We start from the raw sequence: 13,729 nt of genomic DNA, 5'->3' as shown, positions 1-13,729 counted from the left end.
CTAAGTAGCCAGGGAGATCAGGGGGACCTACTGTTGATTTTACTCTCCTGGAACTGAAACTCAGCATGCGGGTGCTGCCTCTGGGCTTTTGTGCTCAAGGCTACAAGCAAGCCCCTTTTGACTTTTTGGTGGCTAATTGGAGATAAGTGTCCAAATGGACTTTCCTGCTTGGGCTGGCTTTGAACTGGTATCCTCAGATCTGTTTCTTGAGTAGCTAAGATTACAGATGTGTTTTCTGAAGTTAAAGCACTCACTAAACTTAAATCTTTGAAAGAATGGAGATAAGCTTGGTTTTGTTTGGCCATTTTGTTTTTAACATAGGAAGGAATATTAGGCACCTTTGAATTCTCTCATCAATAACTTGGCAAAATAGGGAGAAATTTATGTGTCACGTGTTACGGTTATTTCCATGTAAGCACCTGAAAGCTGAATATCTGTGACACAATCAGATGGAAGATTTAGTGAAATCAGTTATTTAAAGAAAAATACTCTGGTACTAGATGGAGAAAAATACAGGAAATGGCACTTTAAGGCAATTTAAAATAGCTTATCTGTCTTCTATTTTCATGCTGAAAATAGAAACTGTATTAATCAGTTACCATTTCAGAGATAATAAACTGAATTCCAAATTAGCACTGTGTTCTTTAGTTATCTCAGATTATTTCTCTTCCTAATGGCCGAAGAATACAAATCTCACTTGGAAAGCTCAAAAAGCATCCAGTGGAGAAAACCCTAGGTAATATTTTCAGGAATAGGCTCTGTTTTCTAAAATAATCACCAATCCAGTACCAGTGCTCACGCCCCTAATCCTAGCTACTCAGAAGGCTGAGATCTGAGGGTCACAGTACGAAGCTAGCCTGAAGTCCATGAGACTCTTACCTCCAGTTAACCACCCCAAACCCTGAAACAGCTGTGGCTCAAGTGGTAGAGCAGAGCCTTAAGTGACAAGGTCAAGCAAGGGGCAGCGCCGGGCCCTGAGTTCCAGCCCCAGGACTGACTCTCCAGGATCTGTAGCGCCACGGTTTGAGCTGCGGAAGCATCTTCCCTGCACGGGTCCCTGCACGGGCCGCTCCGGGGCAGGACTGGACAGGACTGGACTGGACGGGACTGCATGGGACTGGACAGGAGTGGACGGGACTGGACTGGACGGGACGGGCGGCCTTCCTGGCACAATGACACAAATGGCAGCAGTGGATGGTTCCCGGTAACATCCGAAGCCGGCATGTTTGGGGGAATGAACTGCGGCCTAAAGCGCTCTGTTCTTCTATCTGGCACACTTGATCTAGTTAGCAAACAAAGGAACAAACGCCGGTAGAGCCAGGACCATCTATTTTCGCGGGAGTGTTGGGGCTGGCCCGGCGCAGCAGGGCAGAGGGGGCGCCCTGCGCGGGGCCTTCTCCGGGACCCCAGGGCTCTGGCCGGCCGCGCGGGCTTCACCGGGTCCGGCGGGCTGGTTCCTTCCTGGGGACGCAGACGCTGGGACATTCCGCCCGCCACCCGGGTACAGCGAGTGGCGGGCGGCCCGGCCAGGGCGCGGCGGGGCGGCGGCGGGCGCGGCCGGAGGCGTCAGCGCTGGCTCAGCCTGCGCCGGAGGATGGCGGCCAGCCGCTGTCTGGTGTCGCCTTGGGGCGCCGCGCGGCCTCTGGGCGGGCGCGGCTGCGGCTGCGGGAGGGCGGGCAGCGCCTGGCGCGGGCCGGGGACACCGGCGGCGGTCTCGGAGCTGGGTCTGGGGAGCAGCCTCTCTCCCCGGGGGGCGGAGGTGGGCAGGCTGCTGGGGCCCGGGGCGCCCGGGCCGGGCGGCGGACTCCCCCGGCCTCCGCGGAGCCTGTGGAGCTCCAGGAGCTGCTCGCGGGCGCGGCTCAGCGCCGCCGTCAGCTCGAAGCGCTCCTCACACTCTCGACGCACCGTCTCCTGCAGCAGGGCGTTCTGAAAGACAGGGCGCAGGGCTGGCTGGGGGGGCCTCCCGCCAGGCCCCCGCCAGGCCCCGAGCCTCACCCCTGCAACCCTGCCTACGGAGGCGCAGGCAGGCAGGAAACGTCCGTGAGACTCTCATCTCCACTAACCCCCACCAAGTCAGAAGTGGGGCTGTGGCGGGCCGGGAGCGTGGCCTAGTGTGGAGAGCTTGCCTGGCAGGTACGAAGACCCGGCTTCCACTCCTGGGTGACACACTCAGAAAAAAGCCAGAAGCGATGCTGTGGCTCAAGTGGTAGAGCTCTAGCCTCGAGAACGTCCAAGGACAGTGCCCGGGCCCTGAGCTCAAGTCCCAGGACTGGTGAAAAAAATTAAAAATGGAGCTGTGGGGGCCGGGAGTTTGGCCTAGTGGTAGAGTGCTTGCCTAGCATGCACCCAGACCCAGCGATTCCTCGGTACCACATGCATAGAAAAAAGCCAGGAGTGGTGCTGAGGCTCAAGTGGTAGAGCTCTAGCCTTGGGAAAGTCCAAGGACAGGGCTCAGGCTCTGAGCTTAGGCCCAGGACTGGGGGAAAAAAAAAAAGTGGAGCTGTGGCCAAGTGGCAAAGCACCAGCTGTGAGCAAAATAGCTAAAGGACAAGGCCCTGAGTCCAAGCTCTAGGACAAGCAAGTACACACACACAGGCAGGCACACACAGGCAGGCACACACAAGCAGGCACAAGCAGGCAGGAGCACACAGGCACACGCAAGGAGGCACACACAGGTGCACACAGGCAGGTACACACAGGGACACAGGCACACATAGACAAGCATACACAAGTACACATAGACAGGCATACAGGCAGGCACACACAGACTCACAGGCACACATAGACAGGCACACACAGGCACACAGATACACACAGACACACAGGTACACATAGGCAGGCTCACACAGGCACACATAGGCAGGCTCACACAGGCACACACAGACACACAGGCACACATACACAGGCACACAGCCACACAAAGGCAGGCACACACAGGCACACATAGGCAGGCACACACAGGCAGGCACACACAGACACACAGGCACACAGGCACACACAATGTTAAAAGGGACTGGCAGAGTGGCTCCATGTGGCAGAATGCCTATGAAGAATGTGCAAGGCAGGGAGTTCAAACCTCAGTACTGCTAAGGAAGGAGAAGAAACTTTATAAAACTATTAGGTCTAGCCTGACCATTTGCAGAAGAAGGAAAAGGCTGACTGGCTGAGTGCCCTGCCCCAGGTCACTCAAATGGTGGTGTGAGCCTGGGATTAGAACTCCAACTTCTGATACCTCTACCTCACATCTGACAGTGAGCTCTGGAACCTACAGTTAATATTCATAGTTGTAAAGTGTGTTATTTTTGTCATTTTATAGTGAAGTACACAGCAATAATAAGAAAAGAAAAATCTCTTGAGTTAGAAGACTGGAAGAATAGCAAAATAAATCCACTATAGTATTAAGTTGTGAAATCAGTTACTTATATTTTCTCAATGGACCTTAAATTGCTCATCTGTCATTCTGTAAAATAATACACTAAAATATCTGCTGCTTCTAACTCCAGAGTCATTTTGAGCTAGGTACAAGGATTCATCTCAGCTACCTCAGAGTCAGTGAACAGAGGAGTGCAGTTCAAGGCCAGCTGGAAAAATGTTATCCAGATCTTGTCTCAACAAACAAGTTGGGCATGATGGCATGTGCCTATGGTCTCAGCTATGGGGGAAGCATAGGAAGGTAGATCATAAGGCTAAGGCAGGCCAAGCAAAAGCATGAGGCCCTATCTCAAAAAATAACCTGAATGGCTGAGGGTGGGCTCCAGTGATAGTTCAACCCTCAATACTACCACACACAAAAAAATCAAGTAACAAGATGTTACGGTGGGTACAGTCAGCACCAGATGGCTCCACATTACTATGACAAAATAAATATCAGAGGTAACTAGCTTTTAAAGAGGAAATGTTTACTTTCGCTCTTGGTTCTAGAAGTTTCAGTGAACCACCCAGTGCTCTGGACCTCTGGAGAGGGTGACACATTGCAGGGAAGTACTGGAGAACAAATCACTTACATTGTGAATCAGGAAAGAGAGTGGAGATTGGCAGAGTCTCTATGGGGTACACACCCAGTGACATAAGGACCTTTTACCAGGCTTTGCTCTCAAGGTCTGGCACTTCCCATATCACCACCAAGCTATTGGAGACCAAAGAGGTCTCTGGGGAACATGTACCATGCAAGCCATATCCTGTCCCTGCCCTCAAGTCAGATGTGGTATGGGAAGGGTGGCCAGAACTGCTGTTGGTGTCAGGATAGGATCTGACCTCAAGGGAGGAGCCTGGGGTTAGTAAAGAGGAAGAGCTTGCCATTGCTACATCTATGTGAAGGGCACTGAGGAGCTGAGGGTCATATGGTGGGGCACTGTGAGGCAAACACAAGCTTCAAATGGGTGCTGCACAGTCATCAGATGGGACTCCATCTTTCTTCTCAAAGCCTATAGTAAACATTAGGATCTGGGTTTCCCCACAGTCCTGACAGTCATGGCTACCAGATGTCAACAAACGAGGTTGGCAGACAAACAATTCTAAGTGTTCTAATATGTGAACACAACTGGAACCGCTGTGCTCTGGGATTCACCAGCCAGAAGCACACTTCTCTCAAGTAGCTGTTTGTAATAAAAGAGCCGAGGCATTTTCAAGTCAGACTCTTAGTGGAAAAACACCTTTGTCAGGGGTTTCCTAACCAGTCTGCGGCCAGTGGAACTAAACAATAAGGTATCAGGGAAAGTAACTTCTTCCTATATTTGAGTTGCTCATGATTATAGACAGAGCTTTATGCAATCTCAAATGTGCAAGTTAAAATATAAGAATATGGAGCAATTCCAGGTTCACACAGTAATATTCTATAAAACCAGCTGTGCGTTCTGTGCCAAAACCTCATCAATTACATATAGTATTTATAGACAAAACAATCCACTTCTTTACATGTTTTAAAAACCATGGGTTAATTACCTGCTCTGGTTATAACTGGTTTTAGAGTAAGTGAAGATCACTGGCTCTCTCTCCACCCCGAATTCTTGTTGACAAGGCTGGAGGCATGCTCAGGGCCAGAAAAGATGGTGACTAAGGTGCAAAGTTAGGTGTCATCGCCCTTCGTGCTCTCAGCAACTACTTTTTCCAAAGACGCTGAAGATCAGAGGGGCCATGTAAGCTGCTGCCTCAGAGCTCTGCCTCATGCATGTTGAATGGGGTTAAGTCAGCTGGAGTAGGAAAGTCCGTGAGACTTACCTCCAACTAAGAAGCAAAAAGCCAGAAGTAGCTCAAGTGGGAGAGTGATAGCCTTGGGCAAAAAAGAAGTCTTAGGGAGAAGCCAGGCCCGTAATCCTGATCTGAGGACTGCAGTTCAAAGCCAGCCTGGGCATAAATGTCTGTGAAGCTTATTGCCAAACTAACTACCACAAAAACTAGAAGTCTAGCTGTGGTTCAAGGGGTAGAGTGCCAGCTTGAGCTATAGAGCTTGGGGACAGCACCCAGGCCCTGTTTAAGCCACAAGGCCAGAATGTTAAAAAAAAAAAAAAGGCAAAATTCTTTAGGCACTGTTTCAGTGGTACAGTAAGCTGGCAAAGTGTGAGGTGATTAGCTTTAAGTGGACTTCAGTGTATTACTATAAAAATACCCTTGAATAAGAACACTATGAGGAGACAATTTTATTGAAATATATCAAATAAAAAATGGGCAGCAATGAACAATGATGTCAACAAATTGGTGGCCTGAACAACGGGGCAATTTTATGAAAAGACAGGTTGTGAGGACAAGAACCCCCATCTAAAAGAAAGAAAACCTAATCAGCTTACTAAAAGGAAACTCAGGCCTCCATGTACAGGAATGGTGCTGACACAAAACATCCACAGGCTAGTCACTGAAGAACTGTTTGGCCAAGGGACAGGAGAAAACGCTCAGGTGGAACAGTGTGACAGACACCCCACAGAGCATGTACAACAGGAGCCCCCTTCAGGATCACCCCAGGCTCTGCCTGGGGTCTCACTCCATGGCAGGTCTGGGGCACCGGGGCTGAAGGCTGTGTGTGGGCAGCTGCTCTGGAGGTCACCATGTTCAAAGCAAGTAGATTCATTCTCTCTTCTGTTACTGCGAGAGCCAGGAACATCTGGAGCTGAGCCAACGTTGGGACTTTTACTTTCATCTGTGCGCACACGTGATGAACTCTTCAGGGACTCTGACAGTGTCTTCATGTCCTCTGCCATTGGCACCTCCCTCTTTAAAATCTACATTACAGCTCAGTTTTATCCACAGGCAGCGTGTAATTGTTTGTTCAATCTTGGGGTCAACAATGGACATGGAAATCTTGGCTGTTTCAGAAGAAGATGTGGGAGAAGAGACGAGGACACGTTAAGTAGACAGTAGAAAACTCCATCATATGGGAAAAGATTCATCACCTGTGGTTGGATTGTTCTCAGCAATTTACACAAGAGGAAGGCTGAGTTGTGACAAGATTCTATGACTTTTCACTGAACATCGTGAAAAATGTGCTGTAAGATGAAAACCTGTCAACACAAATGAGCATAACCAGTGATAGCACTGTACTCTACACGTCCTAGACAAAACTGTTCTTGGCTGGGTTTCATCATGGCACCATGAACTGGAAGTCACAATTGAGCTAGAGGCCTGAGTCTGGTGAGCGGAAATCTGAGGTTTTCCAGGTGTAGTGAACATAGATGGAGGCAGAGGGTGGTGCAGGTTGCAGGTGCTCAGATCTGAGGTTCCATTCAGGAGGAATTTGGCAACCCCTTAATACTAGAGTTTGATTTTACTCCGAGGACCAGATGGAGTCATTGGAAGGTCTATTTCAAGCAGGTGGCTGGTGTGATCAAATCTGCCGGATGGAAAGGTCTCTTTGTCAGCTCTGGAGTCAGGCCATGTGGGAGGCAGGAGGGCAGGAGGGCCAAGGTGTCCCAGGGGGCTCCTGTCCAAGTGTTCCCAAGTGAGGCTGACTGACTGGGGTGCTGCTTGTGGTCCCAGAGCCTTGCATTCTGCAGACGGGTGGTGATCATCATCTGTAGCTGCCTCTGTAACATTGCAGATAAAAGCCACTTTAAATGGGCTTAAAGAATGGCCTAATTGCACTCCCACTGAGTAGGTAAATGTCAAAATGAAAATACAAATTAGCTCACCATCTGTTTAAAATTTCTAATATTAAGAGATGGCCAATTTTCCCCAATCTCTGTGAGTAAGAGTGGTTTATTTTTATGTTTGTTTTCATTTTTATCCTTCAAGACATCTGGGTTGCTTTCAGTTCCAGAAGCAGTGGAAGAAGCCCCAGAAGGCTTTGCTGGGTAACCTGAGCACACTGAAGACTCCAGTTCAGGGTGTTCTGTGTCTGGCATAGTGTTGGTGACTAAGCCAGGAAAGAGACCCTCCGTGAAGGTGGCTTATTCCTACTCTGTGCCAACCACAGTGTGATCAGGCTCAGTCCCCATCAATTCTAACTGGATGTCACCCAGGGCAGTGGGTGGCCAGCCAGCTGGGGAGGGAACTGTAGAAAAGGCACAGAAAGCAGAAGACGGGGAGGAGCTAGCAAAGGGGGCCCAGCTTCCATTCCAAGGCTGCTTCTGCTCACTTCATCGGTACAGCCTCAAGCTGCAGAAAGAATGCAAATGACCTTTGGGTAAGGTACAGTGAGAATCTCAATACGCTACTAAGAGAGAAGCAAGATGGCCAGACACATTGTTCTTAAAATTGTAATTCTGTGTTCACAACCATAATTAAGTCAATTATAGCAGATCTAATGAAATAAAAGCTGTAGAAATGGACATCCATCTCTCTGGTTGGGTTACAGTGAGCATTAGTGAGAATTATGGTTAGGTTTGGGTTAGTCTTACACAAAGGGCTGTGTTTGATCAAGGCATTTGAATGAATATGTTAGGGTTAGTTTAGGATTAGAGTTATGTTTCAGTATTAGTTAAGGTTAGGGTTGGAGTAGTATTAGGAATAAGGCTAGAGTTTATCAGTACTTTGTGTTAGTGTTAGAATTAGGCATTATGGTCTGTTTAGTTGTGGGTTTAGGTTAGGATTAGGGTTAAGGTGAGAAGAGTTAGGGTTAGGTTTGTGACCATGGTTAGGATTTATAAATGACAAGGGGAAAGCTTAGAATTAGGCATTTGACTTAGGGTTAGAATAATGCTAGGTTTAGAATGTGGATTTGAGTGCTCAAATTAGGGTTAAGGTTGGGTTATAATTAAGAATAAAATTAGGAACACTCAGATTAGGGTGAAGGTTAGGATTAGGAACAGGTTTAAATTTAATCAGTGGTTAGAGTTAAGGGCCCAATTAGGTGTTAATTTGTATCTTTTACTTTTAGGTTCTTTTATTGCCTATTTGTTACTGGTTTCTGTCCTTCAAAAATAAGAAATGGGTCTCAAGTATTTGGTGATGCTTGGCTGCGCATGTACAAAACAGAATATTCAGGATGTGACCCGAAGTTCAGGGTGTACCTGGCTGCTGTGCCAGGCTGGGTAGAATGGTTATGGTGCAGCCATTTCCAGGAGATGCCTCACGGTCAGTGCACACAGGCTTTTTCTCTTGACACAATTCATTTCCACAGAGAGGACACTTCCAGGTTCTTGCTACTGATATATTAGCCTGAGTGTTGGCATTCTGAATGCGAGTGTGAAGTGGGGATGCATTTAGTACAGATGTCAGTGCTAGCTCTTGTCTTAAATCCTCTAGTCGGGTACATTGTCTGAAGGTGGGTGGGGACCGCCTAAGGAGTGGAGGCATCTGAGGATCTGTTTGTATTTTATAGTCTTCCTATCATCCCTGTGCTGTGTCACCCACCCAGGTTTGTCTCTCTTGGTCCCCTTGCCCTCTCCTTCCACACATCAGATTTCAATATTACAGATTTCTTCAGGTTAGTTACCTTGCTTTCTGTTTTCCAAAATTTATCAACATCTTTTTTTTATTAATTGTCAACTCCTCTCTTGCTTTCTCCATCCTTATAGAGTTGTTCATTTTTATTAATTGATTTCTATTTCACGGTGATGAAATAGAGATAACCATGTCAGTTCCATTCTCCATGTTTGAGAGCATATTTTTGTTGTGGTGGTGGGGTTTGAACTAAGGACCTTGGTAGCTTTTCCCCTTAAGACTGGTGCTCTAGTACTCATAGTCACACATCCACTTTCAATAAGCTTTGATTTTAATTTTCTGTGTTCAAGAATCTTTCACCTTCCATTAGATAGGCTGCAGGAACTATAGAAATTCAACTCCAGTTCCTTTCTTCCTGTGTGGGCTTTTTTGTTTCCTTCTTATTCTGCAGCTCAGCCTGTCCTGGACTCCACTCTGTGGTCTAACCTGACTTCAAGCTCCATCTTCTTGCCTCAGCCTTCCAAGTACTGGGGTTCCAAGTGTGCACCACGCCTAACCCTGGGGTCCTAAAACAAAATGACGCTGTGATGCTGGACTCTTCTGAAGCTTTTGTTTCACTTTGAATTTATCCACACTCTTCCCTGGCACCCACGTCACTAAGAGCAGGCCACACTCTGACAGTATCCCCAGAAAACACGGGCGCCGAGAGCCTGGGATTTCCATTGGAATTTGGCTGTAAGGATCGTGTGCTCTTCTTGCTTCTGATTCATTTCTGCTCTTTGCCACCGTGAGAGCTTTGTGCACTCCTTGTTTATGCACATCTCCACCACCTCTGTATTTTCCATTCTCGCTCCCTGGTGATGGCGATTTTTCCTGCCCAACCCCCTCCTGGGAGTTGTACCAACAATCGCTGCCTGCCATTCAGAACTTTAGCTTGCCTCCTGCCCTTGAGAACTCTTTTCTACAATATAAAACCAAGTCCATAGACTCTTTCCCCGACAGGGAAGAGGACTTTCCTCCTCTGGGTTTAATTTATCCTTGTTCTAATGGAACTTGTGTTGACACCTTGATTATTTCAGAACCTAAGAAACTTCAAGAGTCTAGATAGAGGATGAAAACAAGTTGTGGTTTTCACTTCATGTCCTCCACGTATTATAGCCTCTGTTCTTTCTGGTTCATAAGACCTATCACTTTCACTCACTCATTTCCTACTTTTATAAGCATGTTCTGGTCTTTGGCATACATAGTCATTTTGTTACATTTTTACTCCAATTATTAATGTTAAGGTGATAGTTTGGAAACTTCTAATGAAAAACCTAGCATGCCTCCTCCCCTGGGTATCCCTCTTACGTAAATCCATAATAAGCTTTTTAAAGAAATTACAAGATAAGGGCCGGGAGGGTGGCCTAGTGATAGAGTACTTGCCTAGCATGCACAAAGTCCTGTGATCGATTCCTCGATTCCTTGGTACCACATACACAGAAAAAGCCAGAAGTGGGACTGTGGCTCAAGTGGTAGAGTGCTAGCCTTGAGCAAAAGTGCTCAAGGACAGTGCCCAGGTCTTGAGTTCAAGCCCAGGACAGGTAAAAAAATTACATGATGACAATTTTATTTTCTCTATTTAGTGATAATCCACAATCATTTATACATTGTATGGCTGTTCATTTTATTTTATTGTTATTTAAAAATTTATTTGGGGGGGGGTGCTATACTAGAGTTTGAACTCCAGGTCTCATGCTTGCCAGGCAAGCCCTGTGTCATGCTTTTAGCCTTTTTGCTGGTAGAATCTCACATTTTTGCCCAAACCAAGCTTGAGCCTCTCAATTCTCCTACTTGTACCTCTCTTGCAATTGGAATTAGAGGAAACACTACCACATCTAGCTTATTGGTTAAGATGAGGGTCTTGATAATTTTTTGCCTGGGATGACCTTGAATCTTAACTCTCCTAATCTCACCTCCGGAGTAGCTTTGACCACAGGTGTAGGCCACAGCTCCTGCCCTTGTTCAATTTCAAAGTAAAAAGCAATACATAATCCAGGCTAGGAAGTGTGGTAAGCCTGAGGCTACCTTGAAGTTTAGAAGCTGAGTCTTAAGAGCTCAGGTCTCCTAAGGGGGAGATTCAGGTTCAAATCTTGGCTGAACTGCACTGCATAGCCTTAGGAAAATCATTCAGCTCTGTTCAGTCGGTTCCTCATCTGTAACATGAAAATATCTCTACTGCACAGAGCTGTGTTAGGCATTGCTCTTGATCCAGTGGTTTTTTTTTCATTCCCTATTTCATCTTATATTTATAATTCTTTGCAATAGCTTCAATTCATATTTATAATGATGAAACAAATGTTCTACTTTGGTCAATAATCTAAACACACTAAGAACATGACATATTTTATGCTAGTACTTTCCATGTATTTCTTCATTGAGATGCTCATAAAAACCAACAAAAACGTTACTTATCACTAGTATTCAGAATCTCCCATTTGTTTCTACTTACTACACTGTTAGAAATAGGACCCAATAATCTAAGATTGGTAATTAAAGAACAAAGTCATTGTTCCACTGTTCCTAAACTGCCTAGCATTTAATAGATAAGAGTAAGGAAAAAAGTTTCAAACCAAAATAAGCCTACTTCAGTTTAAATAAAAATATCACTGAAACCAGGTACCAGTGGTTCACACCTGGGAATCCTTGCTACTCAGGAGGCTAAGATCTGAGGATCATGTTTCAAAGCCAGCTCAGACAAAAAGTCCCCATGAAACTCTTCAATTAACCACTCAAAAACTGGAAGTGGTGCTGTGGCTCATGTGGTAGAGTGCTAGCCTTGGGTATAAAGAGGCTCAGGAACAGTGCCTAGGCCCTGAGTTCAAGTCCCACAATTGACAAAAATTTGCTGAAATAATTATGCACACGTAAGAAAACTAACATGAATAACTACTTTATAAGGTCAGTTTGACAGAAATTTAAAACTTTGTAAAAGTCAGATTATTATTATTGTTATTTTTTTGCCAGTCCTGGGGCTTGAGCTCAGGGCCTGGGCACTGTTCTTGGGCTTTCTCAAGGTTAGAGCTCTACCACTTGAGCCACAGCACCACTTCTGGCTTTTTCTATGTATGTGGTACCAAGGAATCTTTGTGCATGCTCTACCACTAGGCCAAACTCCTGGCCTCAGATTATCTTTATATTGTCCATGTTTCTTTTTTAATTTATGCACATAAACTCTAAAAGTTTCCTTTGCAAAGATTAAAAAAGACATGAATATGTAAAGATCCCTAGTCTTACAAGTCTTTTTTTTGTTTGTTTGTTTGCTTTTGTGTCTGTCCTGGGGCTTAAATTCAGGGCCTGGGCATCATCCCTGAACTTCTTTGCTCTAGGCTAGCATTCTGCCACTTGAGTCACAGATTGACTTCTGTACTTATTTAAGTAGTTGATTTGAGATAACAGTTTCATGGGCTTTCCCTACTGGGGCTGGCTTTGAACTTCAATCCTCAGATCTCAGATTCTTGAGTGGCTAGGCTTTGGCAAGAGCCACCAGTGTCTAGCTTACAGGTCTTAAGTAGTCCTTGGTAACAGAATGGAGCACTGAGGAGGCATTGGTGTATATAGTCTAACATCTTGGCCTTATACAAAGGAGGGCCAGATCCATAGAGATTAAATGGTGCCCAGGCATAGCAGGGTGTGGTTTCTGGTCTCTAACAAACAGCCCAGGACTCTTTCCAGTCCACTAAGCTGCCTGTGTGTGTGTGTGTGTGTGTGTGTGTGTGTGTGTGTGTGTGTGTGTGTGTGTGTGTGTGTGTGTGTGTGTGGTGTGTGTGTGTGTGTTCTGGAAGAGTGGAGCTCTAACATGATGCAAAGAGACAGTGGTCTGCTTCTTACCTCTTCCTGGGATTGGTTAAATTCTTGCATCAGCTGTGTTTGGGCCAACATCACCCTCTCCAGCTCCTCTGACTTTTGTTTCATTTCCTTCTTCAAGTTTTCTGAAACTGTATCATGACTGTCGATTTCCTTCTTCAAGCATGATTCAAATTCTGCAACCACATTTTTAAGGGTTTCAATTTCTTTTTGTTTTGACTCGGCTTTTTCTGCATATTGCTGATGGGACTCATGGAGTTTTCCTTCAAGGTTGCTCACTTTCAGCCTCAGGTCTTTTGTAGCACCTGCGATTAAGTCAGATATCTGTAAGACAAATTGCATATTGATTTGTAGGTCACAGTTTCTAAGGAACTACAAAGCTCTTATGGTTTTCAAGCAATTTATTTGAATAAGCCAGTGTGCTTTTCTAACTATATAAAAATAAATCCTAGGACATATCCAGACTTGCAGGATTTTCTTAACAGTTACTACCGACTTTTACTTTTTCACCTACAATGGAATTGCATTCATCACTTTGGCATCCTTGGATATACAAATCTTTGTGACTACCTTGAGCTGCCAAGAATGGCTGAAGTCTTGTCAAGTAGATCAGGGGCCTGGCTAGTCCTAATGAGGCTGGCTTTGAGACCTCAAAATGCCTGATGTTTGGAGACATAAGGAGTGCACTACAGCGCTACTCTACTCACATCATACCCATGAATACATTTTCCTTGTGACCTTGCTGGGTTTCTCTATGTATGTCCTGCCTGGATGGTTCCCAAGCACTGTGAGTTTCTCAAAGAGGCCTGTCATATAGAATTTCTTGAAATGACTGAAATACTCTGCAGTATCCACTATGGTGACCAGTAGTCCTGTATGGACACTGATTACATGGAATGCTGGTAACAACAGTATCTTTAAAAAAAAAAAAGAAAAGCCAAAGCCAGGCAGCAGGAGCTCATTTGTGCCTGTAATCCTAGCTACTTAGAAGGCTGAGATCAGAGAATTGCAGTTCAAAGCCAGCCAGAACAGGAAAGTCAGTGAGACCTTTATCTCTAATTAATCACTAAAA

The 13,729-nt window shown here is 45.8% G+C and overlaps 1 protein-coding gene across 5 annotated transcripts in view; it reads right to left on the bottom strand.

Annotated features, from left to right (window-relative positions):
- Positions 1–1,566: 1,566 nt before the first annotated feature.
- Positions 1,567–13,729, bottom strand: part of Lekr1 (leucine, glutamate and lysine rich 1) — a 111,865-nt gene continuing 99,702 nt past the window's right edge. For 3 of the 5 annotated variants that reach the window (XM_090338104.1, XM_090338094.1, XM_090338077.1), the window contains 2 exons: positions 12,682–12,981; positions 1,567–1,926 (listed from right to left, as the gene is read on the bottom strand). In XM_090338104.1, coding sequence (XP_090194230.1) covers positions 1,567–1,926; positions 12,682–12,981 — 660 coding nt within the window. The other 2 variants (XM_090338085.1, XM_090338112.1) reach the window with 2 other exon arrangements.

The sequence above is a fragment of the Megascapheus bottae genome, chromosome 1 (genome assembly GCF_031878675.1).
Source record: "Megascapheus bottae isolate mThoBot1 chromosome 1, mThoBot2.hap1, whole genome shotgun sequence".
Taxonomy (NCBI): domain Eukaryota; kingdom Metazoa; phylum Chordata; class Mammalia; order Rodentia; family Geomyidae; genus Megascapheus; species Megascapheus bottae.
Note: the sequence above shows the minus strand (reverse complement) of the source record. Positions and strands in the feature narration are given on the sequence as shown.